This window comes from Salmo salar, chromosome ssa12 (assembly GCF_905237065.1).
Source record: "Salmo salar chromosome ssa12, Ssal_v3.1, whole genome shotgun sequence".
NCBI classification, from domain to species: domain Eukaryota; kingdom Metazoa; phylum Chordata; class Actinopteri; order Salmoniformes; family Salmonidae; genus Salmo; species Salmo salar.
This window is the reverse complement of record NC_059453.1, coordinates 3,712,294-3,735,922: the sequence shown is the minus strand read 5'-3', so window position 1 is coordinate 3,735,922 and position 23,629 is coordinate 3,712,294. Positions and strand designations below refer to the sequence as shown.

Below are 23,629 nucleotides of genomic sequence, written 5' to 3'. Positions count from 1 at the left end.
ACTAGTGGTTTCCTCATGACCAGATATACTTCATCCATAACTAGTGGTTTCCTCATTACCAGATATACTACACCCATAACTAGTGGTTTCCTCATTACCAGATATACTACATCCATAACTAGTGGTTTCCTCATTACCAGATATACTACATCCATAACTAGTGGTTTCCTCATTACCAGATATACTACATCCATAACTAGCGGTTTCCTCATTACCAGATATACTACATCCATAACCAGTGGTTTCCTCATTACCAGATATACTACATCCATAACTAGTGGTTTCCTCATGACCAGATATACTACATCCATAACTAGTGGTTTCCTCATGACCAGATATACTACATCCATAACTAGTGGTTTCCTCATGACAGGATATACTACATCCATAACTAGTGGTTTCCTCATGACCAGATATACTACATCCATAACTAGTGGTTTCCTCATTAGCAGGATATACTACATCCATAACTAGTGGTTTCCTCATTACCAGATATACTACATCCATAACTAGTGGTTTCCTCATTAGCAGATATAGTATATCCATAACTAGTGGTTTCCTCATGAGCAGATATACTACATCCATAACTAGTGGTTTCCTCATTACAGGATATACTACATCCATAACTAGTGGTTTCCTCATGACCAGATATACTACATCCATAACTAGTGGTTTCCTCATTAGCAGATATACTACATCCATAACTAGTGGTTTCCTCATTACCAGATATACTACATCCATAACTAGTGGCTTCCTCATTAGCAGATATACTAGATCCATAACTAGTGGTTTCCTCATGAGCAGATATACTACATCCATAACTAGTGGTTTCCTCATTAGCAGATATACTACATCCATAACTAGTGGTTTCCTCATTACCAGATATACTACATCCATAACTAGTGGTTTCCTCATGACCAGATATACTACATCCATAACTAGTGGTTTCCTCATTACCAGATATACTACATCCATAACTAGTGGTTTCCTCATTACAGGATATACTACATCCATAACTAGTGGTTTCCTCATTACCAGATATACTACATCCATAACTAGTGGTTTCCTCATTACCAGATATAGTACATCCATAACTAGTGGTTTCCTCATGACCAGATATACTTCATCCATAACTAGTGGTTTCCTCATTACCAGATATACTACATCCATAACTAGCGGTTTCCTCATTAGCAGGGAGGAGTTTCTGTAACCAAATTGTGTGTGCTATAATTTGCAAATAAATTCATAAAAAATCCTACAATGTGATTTTCAGGGATTTTTTTCTTCTCATTTTGTCTGTCATAGTTGAAGTGTACCTATGATGAAAATTACAGGCCTCTCTCATCTTTTTAAGTGGGAGAACTTGCACAATTGGTGGCTGACTAAATACTTTTTTGCCCCACTGTATATATATCCATACACGCATGCATACATATACACATATTTACATACACATACCTATATAGACATAGATACTTTATTAAAGAATATACCTTTATTATTATTCCCTGCAAACCCTACCATCGATCGCCCAATTGGAGTAAACTAAGAAACACTTCGGCTTTTACCTTCAATTTATTCATCTTATACACATTTTACAGACACAGTCTAATTTACAATAGTTCTTTTTTGTTTGTTTTTAGTCCTTCCTCTATTTCTGATGTCCATCCAGTTTGATTTCTATTTGTAACTGTGCTATATCACAAAAGTTCTGAACCTATATAGATTTTACAGACCCCGTATGTTTTACATTGTTTATCTTGTTATTAGTCCCACCCTTCAGCTCCATTCAACCCCTCCCATCTATCCATCAACATCATCCATTTCAGATTTCTATTTGCCATATATTTTTCAACTGTGCTATGATGCTTCACAAAACAATTGAACCTTTCTATTCACATAGCTTCTACAGATTGTAAATTTAAAAAAAAATGTTTTGCTAAAATAATTATTATATTATTGATTGATTGACTATGGCTTTTCAAATCACCCAGTACTGCTATCTGCAGCGTTAGTTCTAGGCAAATGTTGCAATTTTTCAGCCATTCCTGGACCTGTGATCAAAAATGAGCTACATATGGACAATACTAAAATAAATGATCTAATGACTCTGCCTCCTCACAGCAGAATCTGCAGAGCTGGGAAGATTGTATCCCCCATATATATAACATTCTATTAGTTGCAAGAATTTTGTATAGTAATTTAAATTGAAAAATTCTAAGTTTTGAATCCGGCGTTGTTTTGCGTATCAATTCATAAACCATGTGCCATAGAATGGGCATATCGAAAATCTCTTCCCAACTATTTAGCAATTTATATGGCACAGCTATCAGTTTTTTGGTCCTTAACCTCTCTTGGGTAGGGGGCAGTATTTTCACCCAAATTAAACGGCCTACTACTCGGGCCCAGGAACTGGAATATGCATATTATTAGTAGATTTGGATAGAAAACACTCTGAAGTTTCTAAAACTGTTTGAATGATGTCTGTGAGTGTAACAGAACTCATATGGCAGGCAAAAACCTGAGAAGAATCTAACCAGGAAGTGAGAATTCTGGTGCTTGTAGTCCTTTCAAGTCATTGCCAATCAAACACACGGTGAGTTAGAGTTCATTTTGCACTTCCTAAGGCTTCCACTAGATGTCAACAGTCTTTAGAAAGTTGTTTGAAGCGTCTACGATGAACAGAGACCGAATGAGAAGCCTGGGAAGTTTGTCACCCAGAGAACGACATCACTTCATTGGGGCGCGTTCACGAGAGAGGATGTTCCGTTCCAAAACCTTTTTCAAGACACAGGAACCGTCCGGTTGAAATATTACTGAATCTTCACGTTCTAAAGGCCCTAAAGATTGATGTTTTACAACGTTTGACATGTTTGAACGAACGTAAAGACATTTTTTTTTTACTTTCATCGTCACATTTTCGGCGCGCTTCCGACATTTTGAGTAGCTGAACTGAACGTGCGAACAACAAGGAGCTATTTGCACATAAATTATGGATTTTATCGAACAAAACAACATTTGTTGAGTACCTGGGATTCCTGGAAGTGCCTTCTGATGAAGATCATCAAAGGTAAGTGAATATTTTCTAATACTATTTATTAATTTAGTTGACTTCAACATGGCGGCTATCTGTATCGCCTAGTGTATTTTTCTGAGCACAGTACTCAGATTATTGCAAAGTGTTATTTCCCAGTAAAGTTATTTTGAAATCTGGCAATGCGGTTGCATTCAGGAGATGTTAATCTATAATTCTTTGAATGGCAGTTTAATATTTTATGAAGGTTTTTGAATAGTATTTTTGTCAATTGTAGCACTGATTCACCGGCAGTTTTGGAGGCTAAATATTTTCTGAACTACACGCGCCACTGTAAAATGCTGTTTTTGGATATAAATATGAACTTGATAGAACAAAAAATGCATGTTTTGTGTAACATGATGTCCTAGGAGTGTCATCTGATGAAGATTGTCAAAGGTTAGTGCTTCATTTTAGCTGGTTTTCTGCTTATGGACGGCTACCGTTGCTTTGAAAACACTAAGAAAATGGCTGTTTTGTTACTCTGTTGCTGTGGTGGTATCCTAACATAATGTAATGTTTTGCATTCTCTGTAAAGCCTTTTTGAAATCGGACAACGTGGTTCGATTCAGGAGATGTTTATCTATAATTCTTTGAATAACAGTTTAATATTTTATCAAGGTTTTTGAATAGTATATCTGTAAATCGTAGTGCTGATTCACCGGCAGTTTTGGAGGCAAAATATTTTCTGAACGTCACGCGCCAATGTAAAATGCTGTTTTTATATATAAATATGAACTTTATCCAACAACAAAATGCTTGCATTGTATAACATAATGTCCTAGGAGTGTCATCTGATGAAGATCGTCAAAGGTTAGTGCTTCATTTAGCTATGTTTTGGGTATTTGTGATGCATGCTAGTTGCTTAGAAAATGGCTGTGTGGTTACTGTGTCGATGTACTCTCCTAACATAATCTAATGTTTTGCTTTCGCTGTAAAGCCTTTTGGAAATCAGACAACGTGGTTCGATTTCATCCCACATACCCGAGAGAGGTTAAATGAAATTGGTATATGTTTTTATTTATCACACTTTTCTTTAACCATTTATGTTCTTTAATACAGGGCCGACATACAAGTTCCTTACTTTTTTCCCCTTCTACTTGCCTCTTCCATTTTTGTGGTTATGCTGCAATTAATTCATTGTAATTTTGGGTAGAGCAGACATTTCCATATGTCTGTGTTAGCTGCATGTGTGACATCACTCCACCAGTCCTATTTATAATATCATTCACTAAAATTATACATTTTTTTTTAAATGTCTTCGAAAAATACAGTTTTTTTAATCAATTATTGTATTTGAATTTAACCACAATATTTGTTGTATTATTTGTTGTATTATTTGTTTCAGGTGGATTAAACTGAAATTGCAACCCACTTTCTAAGGCTTGTTTAAAAAAATAAAGATTTTTTGGAGATTATTTCCTTTTCAAACAACCGAAAGTGGGCAGGTGTAATCTGAATAAAGGGAAAAAGGCCCTTCTTGAACATAGGATGAGACATTTGTACCAATTTACTAGAAAACCAGTTTGGATTTAAATATAACTTTGGTATGACTGATGCCTTTAGTGAGGTCTAATGCTTTAATATTTAATAATTTCTGCCCTCCGAATTCATATTCGTTATATAAATAGGCCCTTTTAATTTTATCTGGCTTGCCATTCCAAATAAAATTGAATCTTTTTGTTCATATAATTTAAAAAGCAGGTCACTAGGTGTAGGCAAAACCATAAGCAAATAGGTAAACTGTGATATGATTAAAGAGTTAATCAGGGTGATTTTTCCACAAATAGACAGGTATTTTCCTTTCCATGGTAGCAAGATCTTATCTGTTTTTGCTAACTTTCTATAAAAAATGTATTGGAGTGACTACATGGTAATGTAAAATTTGCATTTTTTTGTGATCCAATATGTAGTATCATATCACTTATCATAATTTGGTTTTAATCCAGAGAGGATAGCAAAAGTATCTAGATCCTCTATGAAGCTGTAGAGAGACTCTAATTGTGGTTTTAAAAGAAAACATGAATCATTGGCGTACAATGACACCTTGGTTTTTAAGCCACGGATTTCTAATCCCTTAATATTATTGTTTGATCTAATCTTAACAGCTAACATTTCAATGGCAATAATAAATAAATATGCCGATAGTGGACAACCTTGTTTTACTCCTCTAGATAGTTGAAAACTTTCTGAGATGTAGCCATTATTTACTCCTTTACACCTAGGGTTACTATACATAACTTTAACCCATTTTATAAGAGATTCCCCAAAATTGAAATATTCTAGGCATTTATATATAAACTCCAGTCGTACTTTATCCATAGCCTTTTCAAAAACAGCTATGAAAACCAGGCCTGGTGTCCCTGATATTTCTTGACTGTCTTAATTTTAAAATTTAAGACGTCAATTGTTGTACAACTTCATGGGTATGATCTGGACATCACCTTTTACCTCAAATAAACAGTGGATTTCTGCTGTTGTGGGCCTTTAACCATCTGTCTGACTTTGTCGTTCACACAGGAGAGAGACGTGACTATTGTGGATCCTCTGTGGAGCCTCAACAACATGATGCTGACGAGGCAGAGAGGAGTCTCTCCAGATCAGAACTCCTCAAGAAACACCAGCAGAGACCCACAGGGAAGAAATCTCACTGCTGCTCTGACTGTGGGAAAAGATTCAACTCTTCATCAAACCTTAAAATACATCAAAGATTTCACACAGGAGAGAAATCATACGGCTGTGATCAATGTGGGAAGAGTTTTACTCTGCTACAAACCCTGAAATCACACCAGAGAACACACACAGGAGAGAAACCTTATAGCTAGCTAGCCTACTTTACCAGCCAGCAGTACTGTATCATTTTAGTCATTTTAGTCAATAAGTTGTCTTTGTCATAGTTTGTCATAGTTTGATAATTGTGTAGTTTAGAGTAATTATCGAGGTTAGCTGGCTAGCTATTTTCACACATAAGTGCCTGTTTTTCCGTTGGGTTTTTGTGGGTAATTGGTTCTGTTTAGTGTTTTGCACCTGACAGGACTGTTTGGCTGTCGGTTTTCTTGTGTTGTTTCGTATAGTGTTCTTTCTGTTATTAAATTCAATGATGAACACTAACTCCGCTGCACCTTGGTCTACTCTCTCTCCCGACGGCCGTTAGAATGAGTGACTAAACCAAGGCTGGTTTAAAATGTAGTTTGTGGTGATTAAAATAATCTCACTCATGAATATCCAAATGCCAAAACATGTATTGTTTTACATATCATATTGTTCACCATGGCTGGTCATCACTATTGTCTCATTACTGTCTCTTTTTAGGATCATACCTCTCTCTTCCAACTTCATATCCAATTCAACCTGGGCAATTCTCATTTCATGTTCTTCCTTCAGATATTTCATTTTATGCTCATGAAATTCTCTGGTTAACGTTTCATGCATGGTCATCTTTGTTCTCTGCTGAAAGGTGGTGGCAGCATCTTCTCTCAGGGATGTTATAGCAGATGTGGAGGGAACCCACTCACTGTGTACTGGCTCTTCCAACCTGTTCACATTCCACCCTCACTGTGTACTGGCTCTTCCAACCTGTTCACATTCCACCCTCACTGTGTACTGGCTCTTCCAACCTGTTCACATTCCACCCTCACTGTGTACTGGCTCTTACAACCTGTTCACATTGCTTTCCTCTGGAAAAAGAACACGGTTAGAAGCACAAATAAACTCATATGGTCCTTAAAATGAAGAAGAATAAAGATTGACTCAGACAGTGGAATATATTTACCAAAGGAAGTTACCAATTTACTGTCTTTGGTTTATGTACCATTAGCGCTCAGTTCTTCATCTAAACTGGCCAAATGGTCATCGTCCGGTATACCATCCAGAGGTCGGTCATCGTCCGGTATACCATCCAGAGGTTGGTCATCATCTGGTATACCATCCAGAGGTTGCTGCTGCTCTATTTTTCCAGACAGTGTTGTCTTGTTTTGGTGGTCCACCACCAGTAGTAAATCTCTCTCTTCTGATCTCTGCTTTCTCTCTTTTTAAAGCCAGTTTAACCTCTCTAGGGTATGTGGGACGAAATTGTCCCACCTACTCAACAGCCAGTGGAATCCCGTGGCGCGATTTTCAAATACCTTAGAAATGCTATTACTTCAATTTCTCAAACATATGACTATTTTACACCATTTTAAAGACAAGACTCTCGTTAATCTAACCACACTGTCCGATTTCAAAAAGGCTTTACAACGAAAGCAAAACATTAGATTATGTCAGCAGAGTACCCAGCCAGAAATAATCAGACACCCATTTTTCAAGCTAGCATATAATGTCACAAAAACCAAAACCACAGCTAAATGCAGCACCAACCTTTGATGATCTTCATCAGATGACACTCCTAGGACATTATGTTATACAATACATGCATGTTTTGTTCAATCAAGTTCATATTTATATCAAAAAACAGCTTTTTACATTAGCATGTGATGTTCAGAACTAGCATAACTTCCGGTGAATTTACTAAATTACTCACGATAAACGTTCACAAAAAACATAACAATTATTTTAAGAATTATAGATACAGAACTCCTTTATGCAATCGCGGTGTCCGATTTTAAAATAGCTTTTCGGCAAAAGCACATTTTGCAATATTCTGACTAGATAGCTCGCCATCACGGGCTAGCTATTTTGACACCCACCAAGTTTGGCACTCACCAAACTCAGATTTATTATAAGAAAAATTGGATTACCTTTGCTGTTCTTCATCAGAATGCACTCCCAGGACTTCTACTTCATCCACAAATGTTGTTTTGGTTCAAAATAATCCATAGTTATGTTCAAATATCCTCTGTTTTGTTCTTGCGTTCAAGACACTATCCGAACGGTGACGCGCGGACACGTATCGTGACAAAAAAATTCTAAATATTCCATTACCGTACTTCAAAGCATGTCAAACGCTGTTTAAAATCAATTTTTATGCGATTTTTCTCGTAAAAAAGCGATAATATTCCGACCGGGAAACCCTGTTTTCGTTCAAAGACTCAAAATCTAAAATGGACTCCACGCGCACGCGCGCCCCCCGTCTCATTGTTCTCAGATCGACCACTTACCAAATGCGCTACTGTTTTTCAGCCATGGGCTGCAAAGTCATCATTCAACGTTCTGGCGCCTTCAGAGAGCCTATGGGAGCCTTAGAAAATGTCACGTTACAGCAGAGATCCTCAGTTTTCAATAAAGAGAGTGTAGAAGGCCAAGAAATGGTCAGAGAGGGCACTTCCTGTACAGAATCTTCTCAGGTTTTTGCCTGCCAAATGAGTTCTGTTATACTCACAGACACCATTCAAACAGTTTTAGAAACATTAGGGTGTTTTCTATCCAAATCAAACAATTATATGCATATTCTAGTTTCTGGGCAGTAGTAATAACCAGATTAAATCGGGTACGTTTTTTATCCGGATGTGAAAATACTGCCCCCTATCCTAGGTTCTTCCACAGAGTCTATAAAAGCCAGATATCATTTAATAATAAAAGTGATGTCACAAAAATATGAATATGAGAAATGTGAAATCATGATAATAATGCAGATATCTCACCTCTAGTTGTTGTTTCTTCTTGTAATCCTGATAATAATGCAGATATCTCACCTGAAGTTGTTGTTTCTTCTTGTATCCTGATAATAATGCAGATATCTCACCTCTAGTTGTTGTTTCTTCTTGTAATCCTGATAATAATGCAGATATCTCACCTGAAGTTGTTGTTTCTTCTTGTAATCCTGATAATAATGCAGATATCTCACCTCTAGTTGTTGTTTCTTCTTGTAATCCTGATAATAATGCAGATATCTCACCTCTAGTTGTTGTTTCTTCTTGTAATCCTGATAATAATGCAGATATCTCACCTCTCGTTGTTGTTTCTTCTTGTAATCCTGATAATAATGCAGTATCTCACCTGAAGTTGTTTCTTCTTGTAATCCTGATAATAATGCAGTATCTCACCTGAATTTGTTGTTTCTTCTTGTAATCCTGATAATAATGCAGATATCTCACCTCTAGTTGTTGTTTCTTCTTGTAATCCTGATAATAATGTAGATATCGCACCTCTAGTTGTTGTTTCTTCTTGTAATCCTGATAATAATGCAGATATCTCACCTCTAGTTGTTGTTTCTTCTTGTAATCCTGATAATAATGTAGATATCTCACCTGAAGTTGTTGTTTCTTCTTGTATCCTGATAATAATGCAGATATCTCACCTCTAGTTGTTGTTTCTTCTTGTAATCCTGATAATAATGCAGATATCTCACCTGAAGTTGTTGTTTCTTCTTGTAATCCTGATAATAATGCAGATATCTCACCTCTAGTTGTTGTTTCTTCTTGTAATCCTGATAATAATGCAGATATCTCACCTCTAGTTGTTGTTTCTTCTTCTTGTAATCCTGATAATAATGCAGATATCTCACCTCTAGTTGTTGTTTCTTCTTCTTGTAATCCTGATAATAATGCAGATATCTCACCTCTAGTTGTTGTTTCTTCTTGTAATCCTGATAATAATGCAGATATCTCACCTCTAGTTGTTGTTTCTTCTTGTAATCCTGATAATAATGCAGATATCTCACCTCTCGTTGTTGTTTCTTCTTGTAATCCTGATAATAATGCAGTATCTCACCTGAAGTTGTTTCTTCTTGTAATCCTGATAATAATGCAGATATCTCACCTGTAGTTGTTGTTTCTTCTTGTAATCCTGATAATAATGCAGATATCTCACCTGTAGTTGTTGTTTCTTCTTGTAATCCTGATAATAATGCAGATATCTCACCTGAAGTTGTTGTTTCTTCTTGTAATCCTGATAATAATGTAGATATCGCACCTCTAGTTGTTGTACTCTTCTTGTGGTTACATTTCCATTGAATTCACTGCAAATTGCAGCCCAACCCTCTTGTTCTACTGCTCAGTAGCAGCAGTGAGGCTCAGTTGGTAGAGCATGGTGTTTGCAATGCCAGGGTTGTGGGTTCGATTCCCACGGGGGGCCAGTACAAAAAATGCATGAAAATGAAATTAAATGTATGCATTCACTACTGTAAGTTGCTCTGGATAAGAGCGTCTGCTAAATGACTGAAATGTAAATGTACCTTCAATAACTGGATGGTTTGACAACATTTGTTTTGGTAACGCTTTTTCATACACACTAAAAAAAATTTTAACAAATGATTTTTGCCTCTGCCATTGTTTCGTCTCAAGATTCACACCAGTATTGGTGTTTTCTATTCCGGGTTTTAATGAGCACCACTAGACCAACAGCATGTGTTCATACTGAACCTAATCAGGATTAACCCAGGTGTTCATACTGAACCTAATCAGGATTAACCCAGGTGTTCATACTGAACCTAATCAGGATTAACCCAGGTGTTCATACTGAACCTAATCAGGATTAACCCAGGTGTTCATACTGAACCTAATCAGGATTAACCCAGGTGTTCATACTGAACCTAATCAGGATTAACCCAGGTGTTCATACTGAACCTAATCAGGATTAACCCAGGTGTTCATACTGAACCTAATCAGGATTAACCCAGGTGTTCATACTGAACCTAATCAGGATTAACCCAGGTGTTCATACTGAACCTAATCAGGCTTAACCCAGGTGTTCATACTGAACCTAATCAGGCTTAACCCAGGTGTTCATACTGAACCTAATCAGGATTAACCCAGGTGTTCATACTGAACCTAATCAGGCTTAACCCAGGTGTTCATACTGAACCTAATCAGGATTAACCCAGGTGCTCAGACTGAACCTAATCAGGATTAACCCAGGTGTTCATACTGAACCTAATCAGGCTTAACCCAGGTGTTCTCATTTAGGCTTACTTACCTTACTCCAGTCTCCGACTAACTAAGCCAAATTTATGCCACGTTCAGGAAAGCTACTTAAATGTCCTAGTTTTTCTAGTCCTGGCTTAATCTAGGGTCTGAATGAAACCCAATGTCCAGTGGGATTGATCTGTTTGTTTCAGTTTACAGTTGTTGAATCCTTTGACATGTTGATTTCAAAACTTTTCAGTTTCAACAAATGCATTGGGTTGGTTGAAAAGTGATACTGAATTTATACTGTTTTTCATACTAAGATGGACTAAAATATGTGTTCATTGGTTATGCAAGAGGGCAGCAGGTAGCCTAGTGGTTAGAGTTGACAAGGTAAAAATCTGTTGTTCTGTCCCTGAACAAGGCAGTTAACCCACTGTTCCCTGGTAGGCAATCATTATAAATAAGAATTTGTTCTTAACTGACTTGTCTAATTAAATAAAGGTTAAATAAAATAAAAAAATAATGAAGTCTGTTGATTGGTCAGTCATTGGGTTCCTTTGTTTTGCAATATGTTCAAATTAAAATCAAGATTTATTTATAAAGCACATTTCAGACATGGATGCAACGCAATGGCTTCACAGGAATAAAAAAAAAAACAGAAATATTTACTACACAACAAACATGAGGATAAAAAAAACAAAAGATTAACGACTGAAAGACTAATGAACATTCTAAGGAAAATCCATTGATTAAAATATTAACAATTGGATGCAATATCCAACCCTAACGAGATGGACAAGCCAGCACAGGTGTAACACGTACTGACTAACGAGGTGACACCAATCAGTGCGCCCTACGTGCTAACGAGCTAGACGTATTTTTCCCCCACTAGCTTCTAGAACTCTCGTCTACCTAAAACTCACTAGCTTCTAGAACTCTCGTCTACCTAAAACTCGCTAGCTTCTAGAACTCTCGTCTTCCTAAAACTCACTAGCTTCTAGAACTCTCGTCTACCTAAAACTTGCTAGCTTCTAGAACTCTCGTCTTCCTAAAACTCACTAGCTTCTAGAACTCTCGTCTTCCTAAAACTCACTAGCTTCTGGATCGAGCCCAAACAAAACTCATCTCCAATACAGGAAAAAGGTGCAGTCAAAAATAAATTGTGATCCATGGCAACGCACTGGCTAAACACAAAACTTTTTGACTGCCCACCCTTGAGACAAATCAGAAACCAACTTGATAGGCATGTTGTTGGATCGGGGCCCAGTCCCCAATGTCATGCTCTAGTCATGCTCTATTTGGGTTGGCACTTCTGGGAATGAATCCTGATATTCCAAAAGCAGGGCAACAATGTCAATATAATTGTAAAAAATAAATTGTCAGTTGGTTGCATAAATAAATATCATTACTAAATGTTACATGAAATGTAAATATGAAATAGCCCCAGTGTCAAAACACAGATTTAACGTGTCCAAATCAATAACCAATATGCAGAAACAGTTTGGGATGAATTAAAAACCTAAACATAAAATGTGCTATATACACAAACATCTGCCACAATAATCATATTACTTGTAATTTTTAAACAAGCACCTTATAAATTGCACAAGCACCAAAAACGCTGTTGTTTTGACAAGTAGCAATAAATCACTGATATCGATTAGAGGGGAAATCAGGTTGTACGTGCTGTTGAAACTAACACAACAAAAAACACATGGAAATGGGAGACATGTTTTACCTCACTGGTTAGAGGACAACCCGCAGAAGACACCCAGCTACATTTTGGAGTAGACAACTCTTTTTTTGTTAGTCACTTTTTGTTAAATCTCATAAATAGTGACTCTTCCAATTCAGAGCCTGGATTTTCCCCCTGAGGCTATTATCCATATCATGCTGAAATCAATAGAACAGGGGACAAACTTTTAGGGTTCTACATTGTGACATCATTAAAATACTCCTACTACAATGTTAAAACATTCTACATTGTGACATTAATTCATTGATATCATGAAACAACTCCTTCATGTATGTATTTTCTGATGTTTGATCAGATAACTTTTATCAGAGTATCTCTTCCCACATTGAACACAGCTATAAGGTTTCTCTCCTGTGTGTCTCCGCTGGTGTATAGTCAGATAGCTAGATGTAGTAAAACTCTTCCCACATTGATCACAGCTATAAGGTTTCTCTCCTGTGTGTGTTCTCTGGTGTACTGTCAGACTGCCAGACATAATAAATCTCTTCCCACACTGATCACAGCTAAAAGGTTTCTCTCCTGTGTGGAGTTTATGGTGGGATTTCAGGGAGCTTGATTGAGTAAAACTCTTCCCACATTGATCACAGCTATAAGATTTCTCTCCTGTGTGTGATTTCTGGTGCATCTTCAAAGTATGTGATGTTGAAAAGCTTTTTCCACAATCTGAACAGTGGTGAAGTTTCTCTCCTGTGTGTCTCCGCTGGTGTATAGTCAGATAGCTAGATGTAATAAAACTTTTCCCACATTGATTACAACTAAAAGGTTTCTCTCCTGTGTGTTTTCTCTTGTGTACTGTCAGATTGCTAGAATTAATAAATCTCTTCCCACATTGATCACAGATAAAAGGTTTCTCGCCTGTGTGTAGTTTACAGTGGGATATCAGGGAGCTTGACTGAGTAAAACTCTTCCCACATTGATCACAGCTATACGATTTCTCTCCTGTGTGTGTTTTCTGGTGCATCTTCAAAATCTGTGAAGTTGAGAATCTTTTTCCACAATCTGAACAGTGGAATGGTTTCTCTCCTGTGTGAACTCGCTGGTGTCTAGTCAGATGGCTAGATGTAATAAAACTCTTCCCACATTGATCACAGCTATAAGGTTTCTCTCCTGTGTGTGTTCTCTTGTGTACAGTCAGATCTCTAGACGTAATAAAACCTTTCACACATTGATTACAACTAAAAGGTTTATCTCCTTTGTGTGTTCTCTGGTGTACTGTCAGATTGCTAGACTTAACAAATCTCTTCCCACATTGATCACAGCTAAACGGTTTCTCTCCTGTGTGTAGTTTATGGTGTGATTTCAGGGCGCTTGACTGAGTAAAACTCTTCCCACATTGATCACAGCTATAAGGTTTCTCTCCTGTGTGTGTTCTCTGGTGTGATATCAGGTTGGTTGAATGAGTAAAACTCTTCCCACATTGATTACAGCTATAAGGCTTCTCTCCTGTGTGTACTCGCTGGTGTATTTTAAGGTCTGATGAATATTTGCAACGTTTCCCACAGTCAGAGCAGCAATGAGATTTCTTCCCTGTGGGTCTCTGCTGGTGTTTCTTGAGGTGTTCTGAACTGGAGAGACTCTTCTCTGCCTTGTCAGCATCATGATGTTGTTGAGGCTCCCCAGAGGATCCACAACTGTCCCGTCTCTCTCCTGTGTGAACAACAATGTCAGATGGTTAAAGTGCGCACACAATTTTGGTTGCAGAATCACCTCCCTGCTAGTATATCTGCTATTGAGGAAACCAGTAGTTATGGATGTAGTATATCTGGTAATGAGGAAACCACTAGTTATAGATGTAGTCTATCTGGTAATTAGGAAACCACTAGTTATGGATGTAGTATATCTGGTAATGAGGAAACCACTAGTTATGGATGTAGTATATCTGGTAATGAGGAAACCACTAGTTATGGATGTAGTATATCTACCTGGAGCAAAAATGGTGAGCGAAGATTTTAGTTTTTCACAATGTATTCTGAATATTACAGCGCAAGATCAGGAATGCTACTCAAGGAAACTCACATTAAGTTCTGTGTCTATTCACTAATTCACCACCATGGTGGAAAACTCAGGGGAGTTCTCATAGGCTGACAACAAAAATAGCCTCCATTTACCGGTTGCTTATGAGTGCATTTCACATTTTACTTTTGGATTATAATTGTAAGGCTCGCTTGAATCTCTTGGGGCTAGGGGGCAGTATTTTCACAGCTGGATGAAAAACGTACCCAATTTAAACTGGTTACTACTCTTGCCCAGGAAATAGAATATGCATATTATTAGTAGATTTAGATAGAAAACACTGAAGTTTCTAAAACTGTTTGAATGGTGTCTGTGAGTATAACAGAACTCATATGGCAAGTAAAAACCTGAGAAAATTTCAACCAGGAAGTGTAAGGTCTGAGAACTGTAGTTCTACTTTTGAATCCCTCGAGAAACTACAAATACTTAGGGGTCACGTTGCACTTCCTAAGGCTTCCATTGGCTGTCAAAAGCCCTCTGAAAGTTGTTTCATCCGTATCCAGTAACCGGGCAGAATATAGGAGCTCAGTTACTGAGTGGACTGCTGGAGGACAAAGGGTTTGGAAATGGGCAGTCACGTGAGCGCACCTTTCCTTATTTTTCCTTCTGAAATGAATACGCTATTGTCCGGTTGGAATATTATCGCTTTTCTATGAGAAAAATACCATAAAGATTGATTTTAAACAGCGTTTGACATGCTTCTAAGTACGGTAATGGAACATTTGGACTTTTTGTCACTGGTTCCACGCTCGCGCGCTATTCCTTTGGATAGTGCTCTTAACGCACGAACAAAACGGAGGTATTTGGACATAAATATGGATTATTTGGAACAAAAACAACATTTCTTGTGGAAGTAGCAGTCCTGGAAGTGCATTCTGACGAAGATCAGCAAAGGTAATACAATATTTCTAATACTAATTCTGAGCTTAGTTTGCCTTGAACTTGGCGGGTGTCTGAATAGCTAGCCGTGATGGCTGAGCTATGTACTCAGAATATTGAAAACTGTGCTTTCGCCGAAAAGCTATTTTAAAATCTGACACAGCGTTTGCATCCAGGAGTAGTCTATCTATAATTCTTAAAATAATTGTTATGTATTTTGTCAACGTTTATGATGAGTAGCTCTGTAATATGTGTGCTCATTGTGCTCATTCACCGGTAGTTCTGGAGGCAAAACATTTTCTGAACGTCACACGCCAATGTAAAATGCTGTTTTTGGATATAAATATGAACTTTATCGAACAAAACATACATGTATTGTGTAACATAATGTCCTAGGAGTGTCATCTGATGAAGATCATCAAAGGTTAGTGCTTCATTTAGCTGTGTTTTGGGTTTTATTGACATATATGCTTGCTTGGAAAATGGCTGTGTGATTATTTTTGTCTATGTACTCTTCTAACATAATCTAATGTTTTGCTTTCGCTGTAAAGCCTTTTTGAAATCGGACAATGTGGTTACATCAAGGAGAAGTGTATCTTTAAAATGGTGTAAAATAGTCGTATGTTTGAGAAATTGAAATTATTAGATTTTTGCTGTTTTGAATTTCGCGCCATGTTAACTTGTCAAGCAATCCCGTTAACGGGATCCTAATACGAAAGGGTCCCCAACAGGTTAATATGTTTGTGTTTTTGTCTCAAATCAACTGCTTTATACTTTAAAAAACACTTCAACCAGTAAAATGCTCTTTGGCTAGCTTTGCCAACAGCCTGACAATGAGGGTTTGTACACTAAGTGTTTAACAAATTGGCCCATAACTTCACCAAACAATAACATAGACCTACTGTAGCACCCATAACTTCACCTAACAAAAACAAACCTACTGTAGGACTCATAACTTCACCTAAGAACAACATAGACCTAGGACTATAAATCATTTAATATTTCAGGTGAAACATGGAAACTAAAATGTCTTTTTCATGACATTTCATAACCTGATCACCAGATAATTTTGTGAATAATCCCACTAGGCTACTCTGTAATGTGTTGTCATTCTAAATGTCCTGAATAAAGGAAAATAGCTCTGTGTGTTGTACAATAGCCTATCCATCAAGGAACAGATCTCTTCACATTATGAGAAAAGTATCTCTGTGTGCAAACAGACTAACGAGACCCTACTGTAAATCATGCAGACAAACACATTATAAACACCAATTTGTTAGGGATGTTGGATCCAACGTGGAGCACGGCATAACTGTCTTTACCAGAGTAATGAATGAAGAAGCACTTTGGTTGTTGTTGCATGTCGTGATGTTTGTCATGTGACTGTCATTCAGGAAATGATTTCCTGGATCAGCTGATGATAGTTGAACATGTGACTGTAACTAAACAGCTACAGTATTAAGTATTATGTGTAATTATTGAAGAACTGCATTAATGACAGTATCCATTTGGGTGTTGTCAATAAAGTTAAGGTGACTCTCGGTTAGAACCATTGGATTTAGCAAACTCTGAAATGATTTAGGATTTCTGTGCCCATGAAAACTGTTTTTCCAGCGTAATATAAGGAGACACTAAATGTTAAGTAGTTAGAGAGCATTTCAGAGATCTAAATACAAAAAAACTGTCCGACAGCAAGATCCAGTATTTAAGTTGAAGTTCATCATATGACAAGCTTAATGTTATGACTATAACTACTGATCCCTGAAGGAGGGAAACTAGGTACAACATACTATTAAATCCACGCCTCGCTGGAAGCCCCACCTTCCACAGGTGATGAGTGTGAGGCTCGGGTTTATTCCTTCAATGTAATACCGCTCTTCACCGAACCAGGAAGGGGTGGGGCCAAACAGGTGTTGTACCTCGGTAGAAATGGTAAGATAAATTGGCACTCCAAATGGAAAAAGTTTGCCGATTTTACCGGAAACTACAGCAGCATAACGTCAGAATTGACGAAGGCCAGCAGCAGGTGGGGAATTGGTTATTTTCTTCTGGTTATATTGATCTCTGGCTTCCTCAAGTCATTTGTGTGTGTTAATTATTTAATCAAACACATGAAGCATCAGTTCAGTTCTGCACATACAGTTGATTACATTAAACACATGGGGTGTGTCTATACGAAAAAATACACATAAAATGTATACCAATCAATTGGTAGAAAGAAAATTATATATTTTTTTATCTGGGACATACAACATACATGCATTCAGACCCCTTCCCTTTTTAAGCATTTTGTTACATTACGACCTTATTCTAAAATGGAAACATTTTTTTTTTTAATTATCAAATGATCAATCGTCAGACAATACCTCATAATGACATCACAATACCCCATAAGTGAGAAAAAAGTTTAGAAATGCTTGTATATATCTTGAATACCAGTGGTTGTATCGCTGTAGGTCATGCAAGTAGGTTACAGTAGGATGTAACTCTGTAGGTCATGCCAGTAGGCTACAGTAGGTTGTAACTCTAGGTCATGCCAGTAGGTTACAGTAGGTTGTAACTCTCTTGGTCATGGCAGTAGGCTACAGTAGGTTGTAACTCTCTAGGTCATGCCAGTAGGTTACAGTAGGTTGTAACTCTCTAGGTCATGCCAGTAGGCTACAGTAGGTTGTAACTCTCTAGGTCATGCCAGTAGGTTACAATAGGTTGTAACTCCCTAGGTCATGCCAGTAGGCTACAGTAGGTTGTACCTCTCTAGGTCATGCCAGTAGGCTACAGTAGGTTGTATCTCTCTAGGTCATGCCAGTAGGCTGCAGTAGGTTGTAACTCTCTAGGTCATGCCAGTAGGCTCGGGTAGGTTGTATCTCTCTAGGTCATGCCAGTAGGTTACAGTAGGTTGTAACTCTCTAGGTCATGCCAGTAGCATACAGTAGGTTGTAACTCTCTAGGTCATGCCAGTAGCATACAGTAGGTTGTATCTCTCTAGGTCATGCCAGTAGGTTATAGTAGGTTGTAACTCTAGGTCATGCCAGTAAGCTACAGTAGGTTGTATCTCTCTAGGTCATGCCAGTAGGTTACAGTAGATTGTAACTCCCAAGGTCATGCCAGTAGGCTACAGTAGGTTGTACCTCTCTAGGTCATGCCAGTAGGTTACAGTAGGTTGTATCTCTCTAGGTCATGCCAGTAGGCTACAGTAGGTTGTAACTCTCTATGTAATGCCAGTAGGTTAAAGTAGGTTGTAACTCTCTAGGTCATGCCAGTAGGTTACAGTAGGTTGTATCTCTCTAGGTCATGTCAGTAGACTACAGTAAGTTGTATCTCTCTAGGTCATGCCAGTAGGTTACTGTAGGATGTATCTCTCTATGTCATGCCAGTAGGTTACTGTAGGTTGTATCTCCCTAGGTCATGCCAGTAGGCTACAGTAGGTTGTAACTCTAGGTCATGCCAGTAGGCTACAGTAGGTTGTAACTCTAGGTCATGCCAGTAGGTTACAGTAGGGTGTAACTCTCTAGGTCATGCCAGTAGGTTACAGTAGGTTGTATCTCTCTAGGTCATGCCAGTAGGTTACTGTAGGATGTATCTCTCTAGGTCATGCCAGTAGGTTACTGTAGGTTGTACCTCTCTAGGTAATGCCATTTGGTTACTGTAGGTTGTATCTCCCTAGGTCATGCCAGTAGGCTACAGTAGGTTGTAACTCTAGGTCATGCCAGTAGGCTACAGTAGGTTGTAACTCTCTAGGTCATGCCAGTAGGTTACAGTAGGTTGTAACTCTAGGTCATGCCAGTATATTACAGTAGGTTGTAACTCCCAAGGTCATGCAAGTAGGTTATAGTAGGTTGTAACTCTAGGTCATGCCAGTAGGCTACAGTAGGTTGTAACTCTAGGTCATGCCAGTAGGCTACAGCAGGTTGTAACTCTCTAGGTCATGCCAGTAGACTACAGTAGGTTGTAACTCTCTAGGTCATGCCAGTAGGTTATGGTAGGTTGTAACTCTCTAGGTCATGCCAGTAGGTTGTAACTCTCTAGGTCATGGCAGTAAGCTACAGTAGGTTGTATCTCTCTAGGTCATGCCAGTAAGCTACAGTAGGTTGCATCTCTCTAGGTCATACCAGTAGGTTACAGTAGATTGTAACTCCCAAGGTCATGCCAGTAGGCTACAGTAGGTTGTAACTCTCTAGGTCATGCCAGTTGGCTACAGTAGGTTGTATCTCTCGAGGTCATGCCAGTAGGTTACAGTAGGTTGTAACTCCCAAAATCATGCAAGTAGGTTATAGTAGGTTGTAACTCTCTAGGTGTAACTCCCAAGGTCATGCCAGTAGGCTACAGTAGGTTGTAACTCTCTAGGTCATGCCAGTTGGCTACAGTAGGTTGTATCTCTCGAGGTCATGCCAGTAGGTTACAGTAGGTTGTAACTCCCAAAATCATGCAAGTAGGTTATAGTAGGTTGTAACTCTCTAGGTCATGCCAGTAGGCTACAGTAGGTTGTAACTCTCTAGGTCATGCCAGTAGGCTACAGTAGGTTGTAACTCCAGGTCATGCTAGTAGGTTACAGTCGGTTGTAACTCTATAGGTCATGCCAGTAGGTTATAGTAGGTTGTAACTCTGTAGGTCATGCCAGTAGGCTACAGTAGGTTCTAACTCTCTAGGTCATGCCAGTAGGCTACAGTAGGTTGTAACTCTCTAGGTCATGCCAGTAGGCTACAGTAGGTTGTATCTCTCTAGGTCATGCCAGTAGGCTAAAGTAGGTTCTAACTCTCTAGGTCATGCCAGTAGACTACAGTAGGTTGTAACGCTCTAGGTCATGCCAGTAGGTTGTAACTCTCTAGGTCATGCCAGTAAGCTACAGTAGGTTGTATCTCTCTAGGTCATGCCAGTAAGCTACAGTAGGTTGCATCTCTCTACGTCATGCCAGTAGGTTACAGTAGGTTGTATCTCTCTAGGTCATGCCATTAGGTTACTGTAGGATGTATCTCTCTAGGTCATGCCAGTAGGTTACAGTAGGTTGTACCTCTCTAGGTCATGCCATTTGGTTACTGTAGGTTGTATCTCCCTAGGTCATGCCAGTAGGCTACAGTAGGTTGTAACTCTAGGTCATGCCAGTAGGCTACAGTAGGTTGTAACTCTAGGTCATGCCAGTAGGTTACAGTAGGGTGTAACTCTCTAGGTCATGCCAGTAGGCTACAATAGGTTGTAACTCTCTAGGTAATGCCAGGAGGTTACAGTAGGGTGTAACTCTAGGTCATGCCAGTATATTACAGTAGGTTGTATCTCTCTAGGTCATGCCAGTAGGCTACAGTAGGTTGTATCTCTCTAGGTCATGCCAGTAGGCTACAGTAGGTTGTAACTCTCTAGGTCATGCCAGTAGGTTACAGTAGGTTGTAACTCTCTAGGTCATGCCAGTAGGCTACAGTAGGTTGTAACTCTCTAGGTCATGCCAGTAGGCTACAGTAGGTTGTACCTCTCTAGGTCATGCCAGTAGGCTACAGTAGGTTGTATCTCTCTAGGTCATGCCAGTAGGCTGCAGTAGGTTGTAACTCTCTAGGTCATGCCAGTAGGCTCGGGTAGGTTGTATCTCTCTAGGTCATGCCAGTAGGTTACAGTAGGTTGTAACTCTCTAGGTCATGCCAGTAGCATACAGTAGGTTGTAACTCTCTAGGTCATGCCAGTAGGCTCGGGTAGGTTGTAACTCTCTAGGTCATGCCAGTAGGTTACAGTAGGATGTATCTCTCTAGGTCATGCCAGTAGGTTACAGTAGGTTGTAACTCTCTAGGTAATGCCAGTAGGTTATAGTAGGTTGTATCTCTCTAGGTCATGCCAGTAGGTTACAGTAGGTTGTAACTCTCTAGGTCATGCCAGTAGGCTACAGTAGGTTGTAACTCTCTAGGTCATGCCAGTAGGTTACAGTAGGTTGTAACTCTCTAGGTCATGCCAGTAGGTTACAGTAGGTTGTAACTCTCAAGGTCATGCCAGTAGGTTACAGTAGGTTGTAACTCTCTAGGTCATGCCAGTAGGCTACAGTAGGTTGTAACTCTAGGTCATGCCAGTAGGTTACAGTAGGTTGTAACTCTCTAGGTCATGCCAGTAGGCTACAGTAGGTTGTAACTCTAGGTCATGCCAGTAGGCTACAGTAGGTTGTAACTCTAGGTCATGCCAGTAGGTTACAGTAGGGTGTAACTCTCTAGGTCATGCCAGTAGGCTACAGTAGGTTGTAACTCTCTAGGTAATGCCAGGAGGTTACAGTAGGGTGTAACTCTAGGTCATGCCAGTATATTACAGTAGGTTGTATCTCTCTAGGTCATGCCAGTAGGCTACAGTAGGTTGTATCTCTCTAGGTCATGCCAGTAGGCTACAGTAGGTTGTAACTCTCTAGGTCATGCCAGTAGGTTACAGTAGGTTGTAACTCTCTAGGTCATGCCAGTAGGCTACAGTAGGTTGTAACTCTCTAGGTCATGCCAGTAGGTTACAATAGGTTGTAACTCCCTAGGTCATGCCAGTAGGCTACAGTAGGTTGTACCTCTCTAGGTCATGCCAGTAGGCTACAGTAGGTTGTATCTCTCTAGGTCATGCCAGTAGGCTGCAGTAGGTTGTAACTCTCTAGGTCATGCCAGTAGGCTCGGGTAGGTTGTATCTCTCTAGGTCATGCCAGTAGGTTACAGTAGGTTGTAACTCTCTAGGTCATGCCAGTAGCATACAGTAGGTTGTAACTCTCTAGGTCATGCCAGTAGGCTACAGTAGGTTGTAACTCTCTAGGTCATGCCAGTAGGCTACAGTAGATTGTATCTCTCTAGGTCATGCCAGTAGGTTACAGTAGGTTGTAACTCTCTAGGTCATGCCAGTAGGCTACAGTAGGTTGTAACTCTCTAGGTCATGCCAGTAGGCTACAGTAGGTTGTATCTCTCTAGGTCATGCCAGTAGGTTATAGTAGGTTGTAACTCTAGGTCATGCCAGTAAGCTACAGTAGGTTGTATCTCTCTAGGTCATGCCAGTAGGTTACAGTAGATTGTAACTCCCAAGGTCATGCCAGTAGGCTACAGTAGGTTGTACCTCTCTAGGTCATGCCAGTAGGTTACAGTAGGTTGTATCTCTCTAGGTCATGCCAGTAGGCTACAGTAGGTTGTAACTCTCTATGTCATGCCAGTAGGTTACAGTAGGTTGTAACTCTCTAGGTCATGCCAGTAGGTTACAGTAGGTTGTATCTCTCTAGGTCATGTCAGTAGACTACAGTAAGTTGTATCTCTCTAGGTCATGCCAGTAGGTTACTGTAGGATGTATCTCTCTATGTCATGCCAGTAGGTTACTGTAGGTTTTATCTCCCTAGGTCATGCCAGTAGGCTACAGTAGGTTGTAACTCTAGGTCATGCCAGTAGGCTACAGTAGGTTGTAACTCTAGGTCATGCCAGTAGGTTACAGTAGGGTGTAACTCTCTAGGTCATGCCAGTAGGTTACAGTAGGTTGTATCTCTCTAGGTCATGCCAGTAGGTTACTGTAGGATGTATCTCTCTAGGTCATGCCAGTAGGTTACTGTAGGTTGTACCTCTCTAGGTAATGCCATTTGGTTATTGTAGGTTGTATCTCCCTAGGTCATGCCAGTAGGCTACAGTAGGTTGTAACTCTAGGTCATGCCAGTAGGCTACAGTAGGTTGTAACTCTCTAGGTCATGCCAGTAGGTTACAGTAGGTTGTAACTCTAGGTCATGCCAGTATATTACAGTAGGTTGTAACTCCCAAGGTCATGCAAGTAGGTTATAGTAGGTTGTAACTCTAGGTCATGCCAGTAGGCTACAGTAGGTTGTAACTCTAGGTCATGCCAGTAGGCTACAGTAGGTTGTAACTCTCTAGGTCATGCCAGTAGACTACAGTAGGTTGTAACTCTCTAGGTCATGCCAGTAGGTTATGGTAGGTTGTAACTCTCTAGGTCATGCCAGTAGGTTGTAACTCTCTAGGTCATGGCAGTAAGCTACAGTAGGTTGTATCTCTCTTGGTCATGCCAGTAAGCTACAGTAGGTTGCATCTCTCTAGGTCATACCAGTAGGTTACAGTAGATTGTAACTCCCAAGGTCATGCCAGTAGGCTACAGTAGGTTGTAACTCTCTAGGTCATGCCAGTTGGCTACAGTAGGTTGTAT

General features: G+C 39.3%; 1 protein-coding gene across 1 annotated transcript in view; it reads right to left on the bottom strand.

Moving 5' to 3' along the window:
- Window positions 1–12,878: 12,878 nt before the first annotated feature.
- The window catches only part of LOC106594387 (zinc finger protein OZF-like), a 29,225-nt gene continuing 18,474 nt past the window's right edge, over window positions 12,879–23,629 (bottom strand). The window contains exon 3 of the mRNA XM_045692038.1: window positions 12,879–14,260. Within this exon, the coding sequence (XP_045547994.1) occupies window positions 12,879–14,260 (1,382 nt within the window). The remainder of the gene's footprint in view (window positions 14,261–23,629) is intronic.